This window comes from Suricata suricatta, chromosome 9 (genome assembly GCF_006229205.1).
Source record: "Suricata suricatta isolate VVHF042 chromosome 9, meerkat_22Aug2017_6uvM2_HiC, whole genome shotgun sequence".
Taxonomy (NCBI): Eukaryota; Metazoa; Chordata; class Mammalia; order Carnivora; family Herpestidae; genus Suricata; species Suricata suricatta.
The window spans coordinates 89,383,011-89,408,202 of NC_043708.1; the positions used below are offsets into that span (position 1 = coordinate 89,383,011).

Consider the following 25,192-nt stretch of genomic DNA (forward strand, 5'->3'; position numbering starts at 1 on the left):
ATTTTGAAACCTGAAATTAATACATACTTTGCAGGCCCCCATCCATTAGCATTTCATCATGTTGCCTTTTTCAGTGGGCCAGGACCACTCTTCTTTGCTAGAGTATTATAGAAAAGCGTGCATAATATAGCAGAAAGACTGAAAATTATGTTTGATGTAAGTAAATTGCAAGAGTTTAATGACAAAGCAAAGCTTAAGTGCCCATTTCTGATTGCTGGTTTTGCAGTTTTCAGAAAACACCATTTTCCTGGCTTCTTATAGGTATAGAAAAGGGCTGGCAGCTGTAGAACAGGAGATAGGCTGTAGCGGTTTGAACTGAAGTGTCTGGAATCTCACGGACTCGTGTGTCATCAAAGCTATACCAGGCCTGGGTCACCGAGTTCTTGCAGAAAGCAGTGTAGTGGCCGCCGTCCAGATCACCAAAGTGGTTCTAGGGGAAGAACAAATGTCAGAAGTAGTATTCACATGCATATAACTCTGCTGGAACAAAAAGGTAGAGCCAAGAAATATTTTTTACAATTTATCCCTTACACTAAATTTGAAGGATGGTAAAGTTGTTAAATGATACGTATGGCCCAACTGCTACGTTATTTTCCATCCATTGAATTGCTTATACATTGAGCCTATTGACTGAAGAATCTATGAATGAAATATTTATGATTGAATACTGAGCGCCTACTTTACATAGACTTTAAACATTAAAGGAGATGGGGCACCTGGGTGGCTCAGTCGGTTAAGCGTCCAACTTCAGCTCCGGTCATGATCTCACGGTTCGGGAGTTCAGGTTCTGCACTGGGATCTGTGCTGTCAGGTCAGAGCCTGGAACCTGCTTCAGATTCTGTGTCTGCCTCTCTCTCTCTCTCTCTGCCCCGCCCCCTGCTCTCTTTCACACTCTCTCAAAAAATGAACATTAAATAAAAAATTTTTTTAAAAGGAGATTTTAAAGTATGAAGATAGTCCTTTCCTAAATGAGCCTACAGTTTAATTTTGAAGATAGGCTAAGATGGAGAAGAAGACATTTAAATTGGGACAAGGCAGTTAAACAACTGCATATTGCTCCTACGCAATTTGAGGGGTTTTGCGACAAAACCCCTCAATCATAGAGCGTCCAAAACAGAGCCTGCTCCGTGGTCTTTCCTAACCGCCTAAAGGCAGGTTTGAAACCGACACTGGAGCGGCTCCCTTCTCAGAAGGTGGCGTGCGGTTGGGCCGTGGTCTACAGCCCATTCGTCCCGGGGCCTGATTGGGCGTGGCCTTGAGTTACTGCGCTTATTTTTATATGGCTCAGAAAAATAATACTTTGTGACATGAAAATTAAGTGAAACTCAGATTTCAGTAAATAAGTTTTATGGGAACACAGCCAGGCTTCTTGGGTTTGTATCTTTCAGCGGCTGCTTTCACACAACGGTGAGGCTCGATGCTTACAAGGAGAGACCAGCTGGCCCCCAATCCTAAAATATTTCCTGTCCGGCCTTTTATAGAGTACGTTTGCCGAGCCCTGGTATAGAGGGCAGAAGTGGACTTTTAGTCACTTCTGACTGTGAATTCAGCCCTAATATACTACTACACAATGATTTTAGGAAATTTACCATTTTGAGCTTTAATGTCCCCATCTATTAAAAAGGGGTAGGGGCACGTGGGTGGCTCAGTCAGTTAAGCATCCAACTTCAGCTCAGGTTATGATCTCCAGGTTCTTGAGTTTGAGCCCCGCGTCAGGCTCCGTGCTGACTGCTCAGAACCTGGAGCCTTCTTGGATTGTGTCTCCCTCTCTCTCTGCCCACCCCCTGCTCACACTCTGTCTCTGTCTCTCAAAAATCAATAACCGTTAAAAAAAAATCTTTTTAAACAAAAATATGAGTGTAATAAAACATGTCTTCCACAGCAGTTACCAGGTGTCTTTGATACTATGGAAGCAGCACACAGAAGGTACTTTCTAAATGTTCCCTTAGACCTTCACTTCCCTGCCCCTCACCTTACATGTTACAGAAGTATCCCGAAGCTGATGTTTACAAGATCCGAGCTCAAGCCCTGGTCCTTGCCCTGTGACCTTAGGCTGACATGCTTCAGCTCATTTATAAAACGGTGGCCGTGATAAAGTGATGTAATTTGAGAAAACAAGACATCTGGTGGATCATGAAGTAATGGTTTAAAGGGATCAGACCAACACACCTGGAGTATTATGTTCAGTTTTGATAACAATGTAAAAATTTTTTTTTTTACTTGAGAAGGTAAAGCATCTTTCTAGACTTAAATTTTCAGCAGTTATGGCAGACGATTAGGTAGCTTGAAAGCCTGAGTTACAAAACTGTAAGGAAAGTTGGATAAACACGGTAAATACCCTCTGTAACCTACGGCTGATACTAAAGATTCTATAGGGAGAGTAATCCCCAGGGGCCAAAAACAGGAAATGAGGGAGTAGCCGGAGGTGTGGTTGTTGCTGTGACTGCCCGGGACTGAAGACAGGTCTGGTCTCTGGAACCAGGGAGCCTGGAGTTACGGCTACACGTGCACCGGGGAGGCAGTCCTGGGGCTCGGAAAGGTGAGGCGTTGGATTGAGAGACACACACATCACGAGTCTTGGATAAACTAGTGCTTGTCTTAGTTCATACTTTTGGTGCAGAGAATAAGTCATCCCTGGAATTTGTTACCACCAACCTGTCTTAGTTTGAGATTCAAAATTTCACTACCTATATGGTCTTAGAACCCTGAGTTGTTTAGTTTTTTTGGAGGGGGGCTTGGCAGAAGCAGAGAGAACTAAGTTCTATTTCTGGGTAGATATGCTTTCATTCAGGCTGTACAGAACACCCACATATAAAACCCCAGTGATAAAATATGATAGCATAAACATAAAATGTGGAGGCGGGAATAAGCGTGTTAGAATGTTCTTGACCTTAAATGACCATCAACTTAATATACACTGCCACAAGCTTAAGATGTTATATATGAACCTTCTGGTAACCAGAAGTTCAAAACATCGAATAGATGCACAAAAATTAAAGAGAAAGTCAAACCTAACACTACAGAAATCATTAATCACAGTAAAAGAAAGCAAGAGAATAAAGGATCAGAGAAGGACTACAACAACAACCAGAAAACAATAAAATGGCAGTAAGTATACCTATCACTAAATGGAAATGCCCCAAATGCTCCAATCAAAACACATAGGGTGGTGGAGTCGATTTAAAACACACACACACTCACCTCACACCTAAAGATTCCTACAAAATGAACACCATGCAAATGGATATTTAAAAAAAAAAAAAAAACAGAAGGAATGCTTCTATCAGATAAAATCAACTTTAAAAATATTTCCTTTAATGTTTATTTTTGAGAGAGAGAGAGAGAGAGAGAGAGAGAGAGAAAGAGAGTGTGTGTGTGTGTGTGTGTGTGTGTGTGAGAGAGACAGAGACAGAGAGAGAGCTGGGGAGGAGCAGAGACAGAAGGAGACCATCTGAAGCAGGCTCCCGGCTATGAACTGTTATCCCAAAGCCTGACGTGGGGCTTGAACCCACAAAGCATGAGATCATGACCTGAGCCAAAGCTGGACACTTAACCAACTGAGCCGCCCAGGTGCCCCAGATAAACTTTGAAACAAAAAGGAGACAACAATGGAAGGAATCAATCCAACAAGAGGAGCTAAAGATTATAAATATCTATGCACCCAACCTTGGATTGCCTAAATGTATAAAGCAAATATTAACATGTAAGGAGATAAATTGCTAATAATACACTAATATTAGGAGATGTGAGAAACCCACTTAACATCAGGGCCCCTGGGGGGCTCAGTCAGCTGAGCATCCAACTCTTGATTGCAGCTCAGGTCACAGTCCCAGGGTCATGGGATCAAGCACCGCGTTGGGTTTTGTGCTGAGTGTAGAACCTGCTTAAGATTCTCCCACTCTACCCCACCCCCTGTCACATGCTAATATTAAAAATAATTAAAAAAAAAAACCCAGCCCCACCCCCACACACATTGACATCAATGGATAGATTATCCAGGAAGAAAAATCAATTAGGAAACCATCTTTGAATGAAACATTCAACCAGATGTACATAAAGATATATATAAACATTCCATACAAAAACAGGAGAATAGACATTCTTTAAGTACATATGGAACATTCTCTAGACTAGATCGCACCAAACAAAGGTAAATTTAAGAAGACTGAAACCCTATTATCCATCTTTTCTGACCACAACATTATGAAAATAGAAATCAATCACAAGAAAAAAAGACTGGGAAAACATGTGGAGGCTAAAAATCATGATACTAACAACCAAAAGGTCAATGAAGTAATCCAAAAGGTTCTTAAAATACGTGAAAACAAAGGAAAATGAAAACACAATGATCCAAAATCTTTGGGATGCAGCAAAAGCAGTTCTAAAATGGAAACTTCTGGCAATATAGGCCTACCTCAAGAAACAAAAATCTCAAACAACCTAACCTTACACCTAAAGGAACTAGAAAAACAACAAATGAAGCTCAAGATTAGTAGATAGGAGAAAATAATAAAGAACAGAAATAAAGTTATAAAGTTCAGGACCAGAGGGCTTCACAGGTCAATTATACCATTTAAAGAAGACTTAATCCCTATTCTCCTCAAACTATTCCAAAAAATAGGAGAGGAAGAAAAGCTTCCAAATTTATTCTGTGAAGCCAGCATCACCCTTATACCCAAACCAAAGATACCACAAAAATAGAGAAATACAGGCAAATATCCCTGATGAACATAGATACAAAAAAACCTCCACAAAATATTAACATACTGCATTCACATATCCCAAAGGATCACTCACCATGCTCAACAGGACATCTACTAACATTGGAATGATCAGAGATTAGCATGGCCCCTCCGCAAGAATGACATTCAATTTGACATGTTGCATATTTAAAAAATTCACCAGCGGGCGCCTGGGTGGCTCAGTTGGTTAAGCTTCTGACTTCGGCTCAGGTCATGATCTCACGGTTTGTGGGTTCGAGCCCCACATCAGGCTCTGTGCTCACAGCCAGCTCAGAGCCTGGAGCCTGCTTCAGATTCTGTGTCTCCCTCTCTCTGACCCTCCCCTGCTTGCGCTGTCTCTGTCTCTCAAAAATAAATTTAAAAACATTTAAAAAATTATAAATAATTCACCAGAATCAAGTCGGGTTTATTCTGGGGCTGCAAGATGATTCAATATTCACAAATTAATATACAATACACTACATCAATAAAACAAGGCATAAAAATCATATGATCATTTCAATAGATGGCAGAAAAAGCATTTGACAACATACAATTCATTTTTAAAACTCTCAACGAGGGCACCTGGGTGACTTAGGTAAGTGCCTGACTCTTGATTTCAGCTCAGTTCATGACGTCACCATTTGTGGGATTGAGCCTGCTTGGGATTCTCTCCTTTCTCTGCCTCTCCCCTGCTCATGAGCCTGCCCTCCCTTTCTCTCAAAATAAACATTAAAAAAAAAAAAAAAAATCCCTGAATGGTGGGTTTCAAAGAAACATACCTCCACATAAAAAAGGTGTATCTGACAAATCCACAGTTAACACCACATTCAGTAATGAAAAACGATGTGGAGGACAAAGGCAAAAGAAAGAAAGGGAAAAAATATTAAGATTTTTAAACAAATACTTAAGACAGATAGAGTGACCTTTTCTCAAGGAGCTTAGCTGCCTGATATTAGTACTTTGCTAGAGGAAAAAGGCAACCTTAGCTTGACGTTAGCTGGCCCTCCAGGATCCTGTAACACCCCCTTGGACACTATCTCTACCCTCTCAAGATACAGGTTAGCAATCATTCTCCCGATATATAGCTCACTGATACACATCTGAAGAGTCTCATGACGAAGAGTTTACTAGACAGTAGTACATGACCTTTTCCTAACTACAGCTAGTTCCTCAGGTCCAAATTCCTTAGAGACTTCTCCTTTTCCTCACCCCCTCCCGATCTGAAAGTATATAATCAGTCACTCCTCATGACCTCAGGGCAGCTACAACACCCCTTTTGTACCAAAGAAAGCTCAAGAATTGTTGGACTTTTCACTGCTGAACCCCAACGTGACACATCAAAACACAGAACTTTTGCTCTAAAATCAGGAATAAGACAAGGATGCCCCCTCTCATTTTAATTCAACATACTATTAGAAGTCCTGGTTATAGCAAGCAGACAACAAAAATTAAAAAAGAGGCATCCATATTGGTAAAGAAGTTAAACTATCACTATTTGCAGATAACATGATACCATACATAGAATCCTAAAGATCTACCAAAACACTACTAGAATTAATAAATGAATTTAGTAAAGTTGCAGGATACAAAATTAATACCTAGAGGGCTGGGAAGAGGTGGAGGAGGAGGACACTAAGTTTGCCTTGTCTCATGGATCCAACTAGTTAGCACCCATATCAGCATAAATAATCCAGAAAACAAGCCAGAGACTGCCCAAATGAACTTCTCAACTAAAGACAGGGAAGAGGCCACATTGAAGAAGTTAGGAATGGCAAAGATGTGCTCTGGAAGCAAAAAGACCATGGCTGTCAGTGGTGGGGAGACAGCTAGTGACACTGAGGAGGGAGGAAAACGACTTTCACACTCGGGATACTCGCCTTGAATGTGAGAGGGGCTGAGTTTCCTAAGTTCTTAAAATCAGTGGGGTTTAGCTTAGAATTTAAAAATCATGAGGCTTGGCTCTGGGAGAGACTGGAGGCGGTAAGAAACAAGAGTTCCCTCTCCTAAAGAGACAAACATCCTGCACACATACTGTAGAACCAGCAGTTTCAAAAACTCTGGGGACAGATGAGAGGAAGAGTGATTTGCTCATCTTAGGGAGTGGCCTACAGAGACAGGACGCACCAGGTGACCCTTCCAGGAAAAAAGGAGCTGGAGAAGCCATTTCCGCCCCCATCCCCAGCATAAACAATGGCCACCTGTGGGAGAGAGTGCAGCACAGATACTCCTTACCTCAATTGCTTGCACCAAGCCCCAACCTCCCATACTTTGGTGGGTCTGCCCGGGATTCCCAGTCAGGCTCTCCCCTCAGTCCTGGTGCTGTAGGTCCCCTCCCCCTAAAGACCAGCACACCTTGTTAATACGTCTCCTGAACAACATGTTTTGCAAGACGTCACTTCCAGCAGCGTGGGGGCGGCAGGTCTCATTTTGCAGACGAACCGCTGCACACCTCACGGCGCACAACAGACAAGGAGAGCCTCGGTAAACAAGTGGGCTGAAGGAAAAGGCCAGGGCTCAACAGCAGAGCACAGGCAACACACACAGGAGCCATTTTTTTTCTTTTTTTTCTTTTTTGAACCGCCAGGTCAAGAGCTGCACCTCAGGGCACCATTAGGAATTCTTCTTTATAAGGCAATTATCATTGAGAGCAAGAGAAGTAGTTGACTTTCCTAACAGGGAAACAGACCGAGTCAAATAAAATGAGGAGACAGAGGAACATCTCCCAAATGAAAGATCAGGACCAAACCACAGAAAGAGACCAAAGGGAAATGAATATAAGAGAGTTTAAATGCAAAGAAAATTTAAAGTAAAGATCACAAAAATACTCAGTGAACTTAAGAGTGTAGGTCATCAGTGAGACCCTTAACAAACAAAGGGGAAAAAAAAAGAACCAATTAGATATCAAGAACAGAGTTAATGACGTGGAAGACAGAGTAATGGAGAGTAACCAAGCTTAGTAGCAAAAGTGAGGAAAGAAAATTAGGTAAATTGAGAGCAGTCATAGGGAATTCTGACTCCATCAAGTGTAATAACATCCACATTATAGGGATCCCAGAAAAAGAAACAGAGGCAGAAAATTTATTTGAAGAAATAAAAGTTGAAAAACTTTCTTAATCTAGCAAAGGACACAGGTATCCAGATCCAGGAGGCACAGGAGATTCCCCCAAAAAATTCAATGCAAAGAGGTCTATAACAAGACACATAGTAATTAAAATGGCAAAAAGTTGTGATAAAAAATGTTTTTGAAGCAGCAAGAGAAAATAAACTGTTACATATAAGTGAAACTCCGTAAGGCTATAAACAGATTATTCCGCAGAAACATTGAATGTATCAGGCCATGCTCTTCCAGACTGCCAAGTGCTGAAAGGGAAAAATCTAAGGCCAAGAATGGTCAATCTGTCAAGGCTTATCATTCAGAAGAGAAGGAGAGATAAAGAGTTTTTCAGACAAAAAAGGAGTTTATGACCACTAAACCTGCCCTACCAGAAATATCAAAGAGAAAATTCTGAGTGGAAAAAAAAAGACCATAAGTGAGAGTATGAAAAATAAAAAACACAAAAGCAGTAAAAGTAAATATTTCTGTAAATCAGTCAAATGATTCATAAATAAAAGGATGCAAAACAGGACACCTAAAACAGAGGAGAGGTAAAGAATGGGATTAAACTTAAGTTACCATCAGTTTAATATGGACTGCTATATGCAGAAGACATTATATATAAACCCAATGGTAACCACAAATAAAACAGTAATATATGTGGAAAAAAAAAGAAAAAAGAAAAAATCCAAGCATATTAAGGAAAGACAAAACATGAAAGAGAGCAAGAAAGGATCAGAGAACATCTACAGAGACTACCACAAACCAAGTAACAAGATGGCAATAAATACATATCTATGAATAATTACTTTGAATGTAAACTGAATACTCCAGTCAAAAAATAAAACTGCAAACAAAATAAAAACAAGATTGATCTGCGTGCTGCCTACAAGAGACCCATTTCAGACCAAAAGAGACCTGCAGATTGGGAGTGAAGGGATAGAGAAACATTTACCAAATAAATGGATGCCAAAAGGTAGCAATACTTACATCGGACATATTGGACTTTAAAACAAGGACTGTAACAAAAGACAAAGAAAGATACTATATAATCATAAAGGAGACAGTCCATCAAGAAGATACGATTGTACATATGCACCAGACACAGAAGCACCCAAATACATAAAATAGTTAATAACAAATGAACGAATTGATAACATAATAGTAGGGGATTTTAACACCCCACTGACATCAATGAGCAGACCATCTCAACAGAAAATCAATAAGTAAACAATGGCTTTGAATGATACAGTGAACCAGATGGATTTATCAGATACATCAGAACATTCCATCCCCAAACAGAATACACTCTCTTCTCAAGGCACATGGAACATTCTCCACAGTAGATCACATATGAGACCTCAAAACAAGTCTCAACAAATTCAAGATTGAAGTCATACATCTTTTCTGACCACAGTGCTAGGACCACAAGAAAAAATCTGCAAAGACCACAAATAACATTGATGTTAAATAACATGTTACTAAATAATGAGTGGATCAACCATCAAATCAAAAAACAAGTTAAAAAATTACATGGGAACAAATGAAATTGAAAACCCAACAGTCCCAAACCTTTGAGATGCAACAAAAGCGGTTCTAAGAAGGAAGCCTATAGCAATATAGGTCTATCTCAAGAAGCAGGAAAAATCTCAAATGACCTAAAATTACACCTAAAGAAGCTAAAATCAGAAGAAAAAACAAAACCCCAAACCAGCAGAAGGAAGAAACAAGATTAGAGCAGAAATAAATAAATGACATAAAAACAAAACAAAAAAAAAAATCAATAGAACAGATCAAAAATCCCAGAGTTGGTTCTTTGAAAAGATGAACAAAACTGATAAACCTCTAGCAAGACTCATTAAAAAAAAAAAAAAAAAACTGAACCTAAATAAAGAAAATTACTAATGCAAGAGAAGAAATGACAAAGAAACAAACAATTATAACAATATTATGAAAAGCTATATGCCAACAAACTAGACAGCTTAGAAGAAATGGATAAATATCTAGAAACAAAAAACCTACCAAAACTAAAGCAAGAAATCGAAAATTTGAACACACCAATCACCAGCTATGAAATTAAAACCGTAGTCCAAAACTTCCCCAAAACACAAGTCCAAGACCTGATAGCTTCACAGGTGAATCCTACCAAACATATATAAAGAAGAGTTAATTTTTCTCTAACTATTCCAAAAAATTCAAGAGGAAGGAAAACTTCCAAATTTATTCTAGGAGACCAGAATCACCTTGATACCAAAACCAGATAAAGATACCACAAAAAAAAAAAAAAAAAAAAAAAGACAGGCCAGTATTTCTCACAAATACAGATGCAAAATCCTCAAGAAAATATTAGCAAACCAAATCAACAGTATACTTAAAAATTTATATTCCACAATCAAGTGGAATTTAATACTGGGACGACCGGGTGGTTCAGTATTTGCAAAACAATGTGATACAGATCATCAATAAAAGAAATGGTTAAAACCACATGATCATTTCAATAGGTGTAGAAAAAGAATTTGACAAAATACAACATTCATTCATGATAAAAACTCTCCGCAAAGTAGGTCTAGGGGGAACACATCTCAACATAATAAAGACCATTATAGGGGCGCCTGGGTGGCTCAGTTGGTTAAGCGGCTGACTTCAGCTCAGGTCGTGATCTCACAGTTCGAGCCCCACATTGGCCTCTGTGCTGACAGCTCAGAGCCTGGCGCCTGTTTCAGATTCTGTGTCACCTGCTCTCTCAGCCCCTCCCCCACTCATGCTCTGTTTCTGTCTCAATAATAAATAAAAACATAAGAGATTTTTTAAAAATTTTAAGAATTTAAAAAAAAAAGACCATTACATAAAAACCCACAGCCAACATCATACTCAATGGGGAAATTCTGAGAGCTTTCCCCCTAAGGCCAGGACAAGACAAGGATGTCCATTCTTACCAGTTTTATTCAACATAGTACTACCAGCCCTAGCCACAGCAATTAAACAACATAAATAAATAAAAGGCATCCAAGTTTGCAAGGAAGAAGTAGATGACATATATCATATGTAGACTCCACCAAAAGAACTGCTAGAACTGACAAATTCATTAAGTTGCCAGATATGAAAATCAAGGTACAGAAATCTGTTGTATTCCTATACACTAATCATGAGGCAGGAGAAAGTGAAGGAAAAAAAAAAATCCATTGACAATTGCACCAAAATAATAAAACATCTAGGAATAAACAACCAAAGAGGTAAAAGACCTGTACTCTGAACACTGCAAAACACTGATGAAAGAAAGTGAAAATGACACAAGTAAATGTAAAGACATTATATGCTCATGGATTGGAAAAACAAATATTGTTAAAATGTATGTACAACCCAAAGAAATCTATAGGTTTAAAACAGCAACAGCATTTTTCACTTATCTGGAACAAACAATCCTCAGATTTGTATGGAACCACAAAAGATCTCAAATATCCAAAGCAATCTTGAAAAAGAAAAAGAAACTTGGAAATATCAAGTAATATTACAAGAATTCCAAGATTGAGTTATGTTACAAAGCAGAAGGATTCAAAACAGTATGGTACAGTCATGAAAATAGACACATTGTTCAATGGTACAGAACCGAAAACCCAAAAATCAACCCACAATTATATGGTCAGTTAATTGACAAGGGAGGAATGAATGTTTAATAGGAAACAGTCTCTTCAACAAATGGTGCGGGGAAAACTGGACAGCCACATGCAAAAGAATGAAACTTTACCACTTTCTTTCACGATACACAAAAATAAACTCAAAATGGAGTAAAGACCTAAATGTGAGACCTGAAACCATAAAAAAATCCTTAAAGAGAGCATAGCCAGTAATGTTGCTGACATCGGCCGTAGCAACAAAGTTTCTGAACAGGAAGGAAACAGTCAACAAAACTAGAATGCAATGTACTGAATGGGAGAAGGTATTTGCAAATATAGTATCTGATAAAGGGTTGGTATCTGAAATCTATTAAAAACATATACAACTCAACACCATAAAACAATCCAATTAAAAAATGGGCAGAAGACATGAAGAGACATTTGTTCCAAAGAAGACATACAGATGGCCAACAAACATGTTAAAAGATGCTCAACATCACTCATCATCAGGGAAATGCAAATCAAAACTACAATGAAGTATCACCTCACACCTGTCAGAATTGCTAAAGTAAAAAACCTAAGTGTTAATGAAGATGCAAGAAAAAGGAACGCTGGTGCCCTACTGTGGGAATGCAAACTGGTGCAGCAACTGTGGAGAACAGTACGAAGGTTCCCCCAAAACAAAACAAAACAAAAAAAATAGAACTACCATATGATCTAGAAATTCCACTACTGGTTATTTATCCAAAGAAAATGAAAACACTAATTCAAAAAGATACCAGCACCCCTGTGTTTAATGCAGCATTATTTATCATAGCCGAGGTAAGGAAACAACTCAAGTGTCGATCCATAGATCCATGGATAAAGAACATGTGGTATGGATATTATATTATACACTCACACACACACACAGCCATAAAGAATGAAATGTTGCCATTTGCAGTAACATGGATGAATCTACAGTGTTTATTTCTAAGTGAGCTAAACCAGTCAGAGAAAAATATCACATGATTTCACTCATGTGGAATCTAAGAAACAAAACAAATAAAAAACAAGGAAAACAAAAACCACAGATTCTTAACTGTAGAAAAGAAACTGATGGTTGGGGGGAGGGGGAGGGGGGAGTGTGGTGGGGGTTGGGTAAAATAGGTGATGGGGATTAAGAATGAGCACTGAGAAATGTATAGAAGTGTTGAGTCACTATATTTATTGTACACCTAAAATATCACACTGTATGTTAATTATACTTGAATAAAAAATGGTAAAAAAAAAAAAGGAAAGAATACACTCTGGAATCACAAAGAGCTGAATGTATATCCTGATCCCATTAGTTTTTAGCTGTGTGACTTTGATCTCATTAATCCAAGACTTTTTTCTTATAGTATAGAAAATATTTTTATTATTATAACAGTATTATAAATTTTTTTAAGTTAAGAAACGTAATGGACACTTGCAGTGAAAGCAAGGGAAGGGAGGTTCTGTACCATGCAATAAATATTTGCTCATAGAATTTAAAATTAGCATATTGCAATATTAGTATACCCTATAAGCACCGTAATCAAGTTATTATTAGTGGAGAAGAATTAATAATGTATACTTGAGGGGCACAGGGGTGGCTCAGTTGGTTAAGCATCTGACTTTGGCTTAGGTCATGATTTCCCAGTATGTGAGTTCAAGGCGCCATTCAGGCTGTGGGCTGACAGGTCAGAGTCTTGAGCCTGCTTTGGATTCTGTGTCGCCCTCTCTCTCTGCCCCTCCCCTACTCACACTCCCTCTCCCTCAAAAAAAAAAAAAAAAAAACATTGAAAAAAATTTTATCATTTTATTTTTGATACAGAGAGAGACAGAGCATGAGAGGGGGAGCGGCAGAGAGAGAGAGAAGGAGACACAGAACCAGAAGCAGGCTCCAGGCTCTGAGCTAGCTATCGGAACAGAGCCTGATGCGGGGCTCAAACCCACGAACGTGAGATCTGACCTAAGCCGAAGTCGAAGGCTTAACCAACTGATCCACCCAGGCGCATCTTTTAAAAAAGATCATTTTTTAAAGTTTGTAGGTATGTTTCTGAGATGTTAAACAGGTTTAAAAAGCGGACTGACATTTCATAATGTATTAATTCAACAAGTTGAATAAGCAAATTAAACGTCTGTGTATCAAGGACCCTGGTGAATCTTAGTGGGCTGCGCTCTTTCATGTGCTCTGGGCCCAGAGACAGCCTGCTCCAGGTTCAAGGTGAAATCAGAGTGCACACTAAAGACTGTTAACACCATGATCCAGATGAGAAACCCAGAGAATGGTTGGTGCGTGGAGATGGTTGACATTGTGGGAAGCTCTGGATGATTTGGTCTGAATTAAACTCCCCCACTTCCCTTCCTTCAGGGAACCCTCAGTGACAGTTGACTTAGAGCCAAAGGGAACGCCCAGAGTCTCCTGAGGACCAGAAGACCCAGACAGTGACTACGTGACTGTCCTGTACCGATTGGAAGCTTTGGCTATAGAGTGGCTCATGAATATTCAACACAAACCTACTGAAACTAAGTTTTGCTGCCCCAACATCCCAACCTGCAAATGCCCCCAGATCTGAAATAGCCCATGAGTGCAGGGAGAGCGAACAGGCAGTGGACAGGACATTTTATTCTTTTATTCTTTCATTATTCTACTGTTCTATGTCCAGGCTCTATATTTTGCTTTAAAAAGAAGAATGAAGAAGTGAGGGAAAGATAAGAGTAGGCATTCAAGGAGTGACTGGGTGGCTCAGTGAGTTAAGCCATGATCTCACCATTTGGGAGTTCGAGCCCCACGTCAAGCTTTGTGCCGGGACAGCTCAGAACCCAGAGGCGGCTTTGGATTCCGTGTTTCCCTCTCTCTCTCTGCCCCTCCCCTGCTCACTCTCTCTTTCTCTCACTCACTCACTCTCTCTCAACAAGGTTTTTAAAAAATTTAAAAAGAGTAAGCATTTAAGTGGATAATTCTACAGTTTTCTTTAAATGTATATTTTTAGTTTCAGTATTTTACTCACCACCACTGCACAGAGGTTATATTTAGGGTGTTTCCGAAAAACTGGACAAATATAAGAAGTAAGGTCCAAGTTTGTGAGCGGGTAATGAATATCTGTTCTCAGTTTCCTTTTCATTGTGCCCAGAATGTCAAATCTGGAGAGAGAATAAATGTGCAAAATTCGAAGTAAGTTTGTAAACCACTCATTAGTGAAGTCTACATACCTTGGTAAATTCCAATTAAAAGTAATTTCTTGGAAGATAATTTGGCACAGACCTGTACATATTTTTTTTCCTTACCTATGGTATATTTATAATCTCCACATCGTAAGTGTCACCAGAACTGAGACTGGTTGGGCGAGGGGTAGGAGTCAGGGGATGAGACATTACAGATCAACCCAGTGAGAGAAGGAGACAGGGACAAAGCCAAGCTTGACATCAGGGAGAAGAAATCACATCGACTCAGCTCTTCCTTATCTTGATTTTATTTAGCACAGGTTGTCTTGGCAGCGTCCTTTTTCCAACTCTGAGGTTTGTTTTGTATTAAATGGTTATTTTTGAGAAAGGGAGAACATGAGGTGGGGGAGGGGTGGCAGAGACAGAGAGAGAGACACACATACAGAATCCAAAGCCTTCTCCAGGCTCCAAGGTGTCAGCACAGAGCCCAACATGGGGCCTGAACCCATGACCGTGAGATCATGACTTGAGCCAAAGTCACACACTTAAATGACTGAGCCCCCCTAGGGACCCTTCCAGCTGAGGGTTTTTTCTTTTTTTAATGTTTGTTTATTTTAGAGAGAGAGAGTGCAAGCAGGGGAGGGACAGAGAGAGGGAGACATAGAATCAGAAGCAAGGTCCAGGATCTGAGCTGTCAGCACAGAGCCTGCACAGGGCTTGAACCCATGAACCGTGTGATCATGACCTGAGCTGATGCCAGACACTTAACCAAGTGAGCCACCTCTGAGGTTTTAATTTATCTTTAATAAGATAAAATTTCCTGAAAATCCTGTCACATTCCCCTTTTGCTATATAGATCAGCAGTTGCCAAATATGAACTCCTCTCAGAATCACTGTGGAGCTTTTTCAAAAATTATGTTTATTTTGGAAAAATGGCTGATGTAGGTCTGGGGCAGAACAATCACTGCATGATCCTGAGATATTCTTGTGCCAGAAAGCAAGAAACCTTGTTTATAAAAACTAAGGGGATGCCATCTGACCCAGCAAGCCCGTGCTTACACACCATCGCAAGAGAAATGAAGACTTATACCCATGTAAAAACCTATATGCTAATGTTTGTAGCCACTATATTCATATCTGCCACGAATTGATATCAAGTGTTCATCGACTGATGAATGAATAAGTAATTGTGGTACATTCATGACAGGCAATACTACAAAGCAATACAAAGGAAGGAACCACTAACTCATGCTGCAACATGAATTAATCTAAGAAACATTACACTAAGTCAAAGAAGCTGAGCTCAAAAAACCAAAACCACAAACACCACACATGGCAATAACATACGACATTCCAAAAAAGGCAAAACTATGCAGATGGAAATCTGATCTGCCGACTCCAGGGGCTGAGGGCGGGAGAAGGGGTGGATGGGGTGATGGATATAGTCTCTCTGTTGGCTGTGATGGTTAAGGGACTGTGCGTCTGTCAAAATTCATAGGACTGGACACCTAAAAAGGATACCGTTTATACTTGCGATTTTACTTTAATAAACATAAATGGGCTCAGAGCAACAGGCTTGTCTCCCACTGGCCAATTTCGAACAACTTAAACACCAAGAAGAATAATGATAGTAATGATACTAAGCACATGGAGTTTAAAAATATCCATGAGTCCAGCACTAATTACAGAGGGAAACTATAGGTTTTTTTGTTTAATTTTTGAGAAACAGAGGGAGACAGCACAGCAGGGGAGGATCAGAGAGAGAGGGAGACACAGAAACTGAAAGCGGCTCCAGGCTCTGAACTGTCAGCACAGAGCCCAACACAGGGCTCAAACCCACGAACCTGTGAGATCATGACCTGAGCTGAAGTCTGACACTTACCAGACTGAGCCACCCAGGCGCCCTGGAACTATACCTTTAAATGTAGGATCTTACAGTCACTACCTTGTCTAAGGATCAAACTTCACATCACCAATAGTGGAACGAACTTTCATCATGTGCCTCCTGATATAATGTGGTAACGAGTAGAGAACATCACCTGGGCTGGAGTCTTGCAAAAAAAAAAAAAGTTTAGCTTGAATCTCACTTGGCTCAGCTGGAGGGAGAAGGCACCAGTGTCCTCTGAACCCTCCCAGAAGGGAATGCAGCCCTGCGAGACACTTTGATTTTGGCCTTGTGGGTAGAGCTCTGCCCTTGGGGGTAGAATTTACTTACAGAAAAACAAAAACAAATAATTCAATTAAAAAATGGGCAGAAGACCTGAATAGACCTCTCTCCAGAGAAGATGCACAGATGGCCAACAGACACATGAAAAGATACTCAATATCCCTAATCATCAGGGAAATGCAAAAGCAAAACCATGAGGAGATATCACCTATACTGTCCAAATGACAATAATCAAAAAGATAAGCAACAAGTGTTGGCAGGGATGCGGGGAAGGAACCCTTGTGCAGTGTTGGTCAGAGGCAACTGGCACAACCGCTGTGGAAAACAGTACAGAAGTTTCTCAAAAAAAAAAAAAAAAAAGAATTACCATATGGTCCAGTAATTCCACTGTTGGGTATTTACCCAAAGAATACAGAAACACTAATTTGAAAAAGATACACACAGCCCTGTATTTACTGCAGCATTATTTATAATAGCTAAGATATGGAAGCGATCCAATTATCCATCAACAGATGAATGGATCAAGAAGTTGTATATATCTAACAAGGATTATTACTCGGTCATAAACAGGAACAAAATCTTGCCATTTGCAACAAGAATGAATCTAGAGGTTACAACGCTAAGTCAAATAAGTCAGAGAAAAATAAATACCATATGATTTCCTTCCATGTAGAATTTAAGGAACAAAGCCAACAAAGACAAAAAAAAAAAAAAAAGACAAACCCCCCCCCCCCACAGATTTAAATACAGAGAACAAACGGTTACCAGATGGGAAGTCGGGGGGAAGGGTGTGATGGGTGAAGGGAATCAGGAACACGCCAATTGTGATGAGCACTGACCAACACACAGAATTGCTTAATCATTACACACCTGAAACTAATGCAACACTGTATGTTAGAGGTCAATTAGGTTAAAATGTTATATTTTTAAAATTTTGTGATAAAATAAATGTAATATACTGAATATCACCAAATTGTATACTTAAAAAGGGTATACTGCATGGTATGTGAATTCTGTCTCAATAAAGCCATTCAGAAAAAAAAAAAAAACCCTGCTCACCAAGAGTCAAAATCCCTACCTTTTTAAATGAAAGATAATTATTTTTGGTGCTTTGGAAATACTGGCCCTTACAGCTGTTTTTTGCTTGGTTTCACAGAAGGAACAGTGAATTTGGTCATTCCACGTCAGTGTGTCTTGTTGGAAAAAGCACTGGAGGCAGTCCTGTTGAGGAAAACAAGCAGAGGGTAACCAAACTGGATGGACCACAGCCAGGACTTTGCCAGAGTTGGGGAAACGTGATCCTGAGTGCTTTCCTCAAAGTCAACGTATCTGGGAGGTACCAGTGTCTCGAGCTGCTGCCTGGATAGGTGCAAACTCTACCCAACAAAGGAGAGGTTTCTTTTTCACTTAGTTACTGAAATGGATCTCACTTCTCATCTCTGGATCCACATTTTCACATTCCTGGTTTCTGTCAGAATTATACTGGCTGTGCAATTTCCACTAAGCAAGTCAGACAGCTGTTTTATGGGATTCATCTCCATCACAAAAGTGATCTGGAGACTGAACATTTGCCATATCCAGTGTTGTGAATAATTAAGACCACAGAACACCCAGGATCAGCTCCCATGCCTCCCGGGGCCATCCTCAGTGGAGCCAGCACCCCCACTCTGCAAATCATTGACCTAAGGAGAAAGATGAGTAGATTCTCCTTTCAATAGACATGCCCACACCTCATTTAGAGTCTCTGAAATCTGTTTCCAGTAATCTTTAGCAGTTAGATCGGAGAACAAAGCCCAGTTCTAAATAAGTGGTAGGATTCTGTTTTCCAATTTGGTATGTGGAAACTTTTAGCAATAGATGTGCTTTCATAATTTAGGTAGAAAAAATATAAATGTGTGTTATTCTGCAAGGGAACTTATTCCTCCCTGACTTCTAGCTGCCCCCTGCTTGTACCACCCTCCCTACCTCCCTCCCGCCCTGATAGATTAATGCTGGGTATTAAGGTGAAGAAAATTCAAGAGGTAAACTAAGGCACTAGATTCCATCCTATCTTTCCAACATGTTCCACACAGCTCCTGTCCAAACACAAGAACTCGATTAAAAGTCAGAATCTTCTATATCTAGTTATAATCTGGATCTACAGGCCTCGGGGGTGAGGAAGGGTCATAAAAGTTTTCCAAAAAGTATCAATTCCCTACAGGCACCGAGCCATTTTAGCAGACAGAATAAGCCCCACCTGTCATTTCAATTTTACAACAAGGCTGTTTTATTGAGTACATTTGCAAATACAATGAATTGACAGTAACTCTTGGCTGTACATCACTTTCCTATCAAATGTTGTCATCATGGGCTTCCCATTTGTTTGAAGTTACAAAGCAGCCCCCATCATAACAGAAAATGGAGGCAAAAGCCCTGAACAGCGGGATCCAGGAGGCACCACCCCTACCTGAAGAGAGCACTCATATTCGGATGGAATGGGGAGGGAGAGGACGGTGAAGACTTCGTTCTTGTAGGTGCAGTTCTCACACTTCAAACACATGATGCTGTAGTTGAGCTGCCCTTCAAACAGCCGGGTGACGATGGAGGACTCGTGGGTGACCGTCTTCCTGCAGCACCTTGGGATAGATCCTTTCTCATATGACCTTCGGTGGCACTGAATCAAGGAATAAATCAGCCCTGAACCAACTATTGGTTATTAAAAGAAGTTAATACAATGACTTGATTTTTTTCTATCATAATAATATATTGCTACCAGAAAACCACTTAGTTTTGGATTCTGACAATAGACCTCTTCTTAAGAGGATTTAGTAGGTTGATTTCTGATAACTCAGTTATTTTCCTCCTAAAGGGACACGTAGCAATGATGACTCCCTACTCCTGGTAAGACACGTGGCCGTGCCCCATAAGCTGACAGCCTACGGTAGTATGAGACAGGGTCTGAGGGACAGTTCTTCTTGGGGAGAGATTAAGGAATTTTTTTGAACTGGCTTTCAGGCATGCAAACTGATATAAAGGTAAAACAAAGAAACTGACCTCTTCTCCAGCACCTTCAGATTATAGCAGCCCAGTTTAACTAGACTTACAGCCTGATTTGAGTCTAATCCATACTGAGGAATAACATTTCTGGAAGAACAGTCTGAGTTTTTAGCGGTTTTGGGACCTCCGTAGAATACACCGTAGGAAGACGCATGGACGCCACCGCCAGCTCTACTCCGGAGCTGTGCACGCTCCTCCCCGGGCTTTCCTCCTTTTATGATGCCCTGCTGCCAAGGTCTTCCACCTGACGGTAATTTAGTATCCCTAATTTCAACTTTGGTCTTGGGAACGAGAATGCTATTTATTTCAGATTGGCTGCAGATGAGGACCAAAGTGATTTCACTGACCACCACCCTCCCCTCTGGAAAAAAAAAGTGCGGCCATGAATATCTTCTTAGTAAAAATGAAAAATGGAACTGAGGATTGCAGATGAGCGTGATTAATGGCTATAGTTTGTGCTGACATTAAGTATTTCCTGGACATTAAGTATGAAGCAAGCTAACAGCACAGGAACACCGCCTAAAAACAAGGACCTACTTTGTGGAGTATGCATCTCAGATCAAGGCTGAAGGCAGTGAGTCTCACAGATAAAGGCAAAACCCTTCATAACTGTATGTCCTGATCCAGTAAAGAATTCCAGTTCAAAATGCTTGGCATGAAGAAGAAACTTCGTAGTATTTAGGTCTGTCCTTTAATACTGAGCTTAATATTTTCTTGGGTTTGTAGTTACCAAGAACATATACTTTAAGTTGTAATGCTCTATGTTATATCTCATGAGGAATATATTTGTATAAAAATACGATTTTGACTTTAGGAAGCTAGTCTGTGCAGATGTTATTTGCAAAGGGAACCAGTCAGTCTTTCCTGCGCCTGCTGATTACTGGAAACGCCAAATGAGCTTTTCCGAAGACCAGCCCGAGACATTCTAATTCAAATAATTCGGGAGGGAGGGTCTTCGAGGCTCTGTCGTAAAACTCTTCCCAGGTGATTCTGCTGACTCGCTAAGTTTGGTGAGTACCAACCAATTCAAATGCTAACTTGAATGTCCCCCTGCGAGTCCCCCAGCACCGTGCAGAGTGGGCAATATTGACAGAAGAAATGAAAGACTGAAAAGTGAAAGTTGCCGATAGAGCTGAAGGTCTATCTTATTTCAAGGCCATTATTGCTACTTACCTTTTTCAGAGATTCATGAAGTTCATTCAGGACATAAATCAAGAATTCCTGAGCATCTTGTTGTGTTTTTTTCATAAATTCTGGGTAAAGGTTGCCAAAAGCTGACCGAAATATTTCTGGTGAGACGCATTCTGAGTCCCCAAGCCACATGTCTGTCATCACATAGGCAAATGCAGTAGCAACCTCACCGCAGTCCCTTGGAAGAAGGAAGAAGAATGTTTCTGGCTGATCTAATGAAAGGAAGGCTCCTAAAAACTCAAGCATAGGTGGCATCAGATGGAAAATAAAGCTCTGTTCTTGGTTGAACTTCCGGTCTTGGAGCTCTGTGGCCTCTACTGTTTAGCCCTCAGTAGGTACTTCAGGGGCTCCCTCCTCACCTCACCCTGGGGCGGCAGGGGGCAGGGGCTGGGCTGCTGGGAAAGCAAATGGTCTTACTTTTGAAGAGCAGTAATGTACTTTCCCGAGAGAAAGTATTCCACTAGCGGTGAGATGCTGCAGAGACACTGGAGGATGGCGTTCATGTAACACGTGTTGCCCAAGTTCCGCAGGCCTGTCACTCCCTGGGAATGGGGCTGGTTCTCATCCACCTCGTTGACTGGAGAGCCATCACAGTGATCTGTGCACTCTGCGCTGTGGTGGAACCATGTGGAGAAAGGAGAGCATTTTGAGGGTACAAAATATGTGCAAGTGACAATAAGTTACAAGAGTCCTCCTCAATGGGTCTTCTGTCAAATTCATTCCCTACCCAGGACAGAAGTACTCAAACTCAAGGTCTAAAATTGCATTACTTATTTGGGAACTCTGACCAGTGTCTGTGGTCAAATAAGCTGAGGTAGAAGATTCTTCCCGAACCCAGAGCAAGAGGCCAGAAGATATTGGCCCTTCAGAGACCTAGAATTGCTTGGCTAAAAATCCAAACTTTCCCTCTGAATACCAAAGTATTTCTTTTTTTTTTTTCTTTCCTGGGCAAATAATTTAGCTATTATTAATAGTAACAATAATGGCAATAGATAGTTGTTAATAAAAATAATAGCTATCATGTATTGAGTCTGGTCAGTTGTTAATATGCATTTTCCTGTTTAATCCTTTCAACAGTTCTGTGGGGTAGGTATAGCTACTTTTAAATCCTGTTTTACAGAGGATATGTCACATTTAAGTGGTTTAGTCATTTGCCTATGATATAAGTATGTGCAGTGGTATGTGGAGAGAGGGAATATCTACCTGCCTACCAAGTTATTTGGATATATCACGTTAAGAGAGTGTGTACACATATGTATATATGGCATATGTACATATTGAGAGCATATATACATGCTAAGCATATAAATATATATTAAGAGCACATATATGTGTGTATAATATATATGTATATATGTGTATATATTCATATAAACATACATGTACAGAAAGAGAAAAAGAGCGTAGACTTTGTAAAGAACAGATCTTAGTTTAGGTCTTGACTCTGCCACTTTCTAGTTACACAATCTGGGGCACTTATGTCTGTCTCTGATCTATAAAATAGGAACAATGCTTCCTTGTAGGGTTGTTGGCAGGATTAGATTACATGATGTGAGGCACGTGGCATGGAATGCATAGCTAAAAATATTTTTGAATAAGTGACTGATGTAGGATGTTCCTAACAGTAAGTGTATAGAATTCGAGAATTTGTGTGCACGACAGCCCAGCACGGAGGAGAGAACAGGCTCCCAGGGAGTCCTCTCTCCACACACAGCTTCCTTTTATAATGTGGCTATTCCCCACAGGAGCCCCGCATCTTGGTCCTCTATGATTTTTCTTCCGATGTACAGTGTCTAAAGTTGGGTCTCCATGAGACAGTTACCTCACCTCAGTACCTGTATTTACAGTTCTGCTGGATTTAAAGGTGTTCACTATTACATGATGCTTATTTTCATGTTTATTGACTGGGGCCATTGGAGGCCCTAGACTTCCCCTCTTTAGGAACATCTATTAGATGTCTAGATATTAAATAACATCTTCCCTTCCTTTGGGGGCCCCCTCACTGGGTCAAACATGGGAGAATGCTTCCAAAGGTGGCACATAGCCCCGACTCCTTTGACATGGCCTTCCCCAACCCGCTAACTGAACTTATTGAGAAGGCTATAGTAGAGAGTGGCTCACAGGACATAGTAGATTCTGAAGTCATCTGCAGGGCAGGGCCGCTGTGAAGCCATTTTAGTGCATCCACGTTGGACTTTCACTTCTGTTCAGGAGCTACATCTAATCCTTTTAACTTCATTTCTTCAAGCCTGCTACTTTGGCTCTTTTTGTTTGTAATAAACAATTTGAACGTTTCCCTCCCTTTTCAGTAGCTGCAAACTGATTTTCATTTGTACTTCAGGTACATTCCAACTTAGATATTCCATACATCATAGTCATTTCCATTCAGCCTTAGGATTCTAGCATGTTGCCACGAGATACTGTTACTCAGCTACTTAAAAGCTTTAAAGACATTAGATTTCAGAGAATGAACTGAACATCTAACCTCTCTTCCCCATAACTCAGTTTCTCTTGTGTGTGTGTATATATAACATATATTATATATTACACACATACACAGAAGACTTAACTCCATTATAGTCCATTATGGCAACTCTGCCCCCTTTGGACACCTATTGCCATGCCCAGCGATCACATCACTCCTAGGATCCCAAGGGAATATTTCTCACCCTGGGAAGGGAGGCAGTTGGATTTTGCTGCTTCTAAAATGGATAGCATTGGCATAGACTGGAATCTTTGTCTTTGCGGTCACAAGCTACAGTCCAAAGAGGGTATAGACATACACACACACCCCCGCTAGGGTCACCCAGGGCAAATATAAAGTGTTCATCATAGAAGGACTTATAAGCTGAGAGGTAGCAAAGCTCACATGGTCTCCTGAGCTCTCATCCCATTGTCTTCACAGAGAACGGTTCTTAAAAAAGCCTTCAGCAAAGAGGAACCCCCCACCCCAACTATGCTCTATATAGACAAAAAGAGGTCAGAGAGTAGGTGCAACCATGTAGCAATGAAAGCAACCTGGTTGGGGAGGTGGTCTTGTTAGAAAGGGAAGCCTCTGGAGCTCCAAAGCTGGTACCAGCTTGTTCTTTCTTTGCGCTGGCTCAGAATCTGTGAAACAAGGTCAAGAAAGAGCCTTTAGGGCCAATCCAATTTGTCTTTTCTCAATTCTGCATTAAGTAAAATGAATGAAATAATAAAAGAAAAATCCCCCCAAAATGTAAATGTCAGCAAAGATAAAGAAGGCTGAGAGCCATATCAGATTGGAAATAAACTGGAGGGGCCCCTGGGTGGTTCAGTCAGTTACGTGTCCAACTCTTGGTTTTGGCTCAGGTCATGATGTCACGGTTCATGGGTTCAAGCCCCACATGGGGCTCTGTGTGGCCAGCATGGAACCTGCTTGGGATTTTCTCTCTTCCTCCCTCCCTCCCTCCCTCTCTCCCTCCCTCTCCGACTCATGCTATCTGCCTCTCTCTCAAACTAAGTAAATAAACATTAAAAAAAAAGAATGATTATTCTTCGATGCCTACATATATAAGAGAACCTGACAATGAGAGGTGTTGAGTCTTAGAGCTATTTTATATTTGTGGTCTATTTACAAAGGGGTTCATGAAGTCACTCGAGTGGTGATTCTGCAGGACTTGAATCCTGTTCATCTGCTCCTTTGGTCAGTGTACTTCTCCCAAATACTTCCATTTCTCCTCATCAGTGGAGTCTTGTTAAAATTTCATTTTATGATTGGTGCTTGTAGGTAAAAATATAACACATATTCATATGTTGATATTATATACAAGGACTTTTCTAAGCTCAAAGTCTAATTTTTATATAGGTTCTTTGGATTTTCTACATTCAAGTTATCTGCCAAAAATCAGTCTTATTTTTTCCTTCTCAGTCCTAATACTTTTTTTATTTCTTACCTTGTGAACTAGCTAGCACCTCCAGGAAAATGCTGAATAGATTTGGGGATAGTAGCATCCTTGGCTCATTCCTGAACTAATCTCTGAATAACTCACCACTAAGTATGATGTTTGCTAAAGGCGTAGCTTTTTTTGAGAGTTGTCATCATGACAGACATTGAGTGTGATCAGGTTTTTCTGTATCTTTTGAGGCAATCATGAAAGTTTTCTTCTTTAGTCTGCTCTTGTGGTTAATCCCTGATAACAGTCACATATTAAGCCAATCTTCTATTCCTCAGACA

General features: G+C 40.3%; 1 protein-coding gene and 1 pseudogene across 2 annotated transcripts; one reads left to right on the top strand and one right to left on the bottom strand.

The window, feature by feature from the left end:
• Positions 1-145: 145 nt before the first annotated feature.
• On the bottom strand, positions 146-23,334 carry USP50 (ubiquitin specific peptidase 50). 2 transcript variants are annotated; one of them, XM_029950804.1, is made up of 7 exons: positions 23,119-23,334; positions 21,415-21,609; positions 20,980-21,175; positions 19,217-19,423; positions 17,849-17,991; positions 14,450-14,582; positions 146-430 (listed from the first exon to the last, which is right to left on the bottom strand). In XM_029950804.1, the coding sequence occupies exons 1-7, from the start codon at positions 23,169-23,171 to the stop codon at positions 230-232; spliced, it is 1,128 nt and encodes a 375-aa protein (XP_029806664.1). In that variant the 5' UTR covers positions 23,172-23,334; the 3' UTR covers positions 146-229. The 2 variants fall into 2 exon arrangements, with proteins under 2 accessions (XP_029806664.1, XP_029806665.1); XM_029950805.1 differs by having other exon boundaries at positions 21,415-21,604; positions 23,119-23,136.
• On the top strand, positions 4,799-4,893 carry LOC115303140 (annotated as a pseudogene).
• Positions 23,335-25,192: the final 1,858 nt, after the last annotated feature.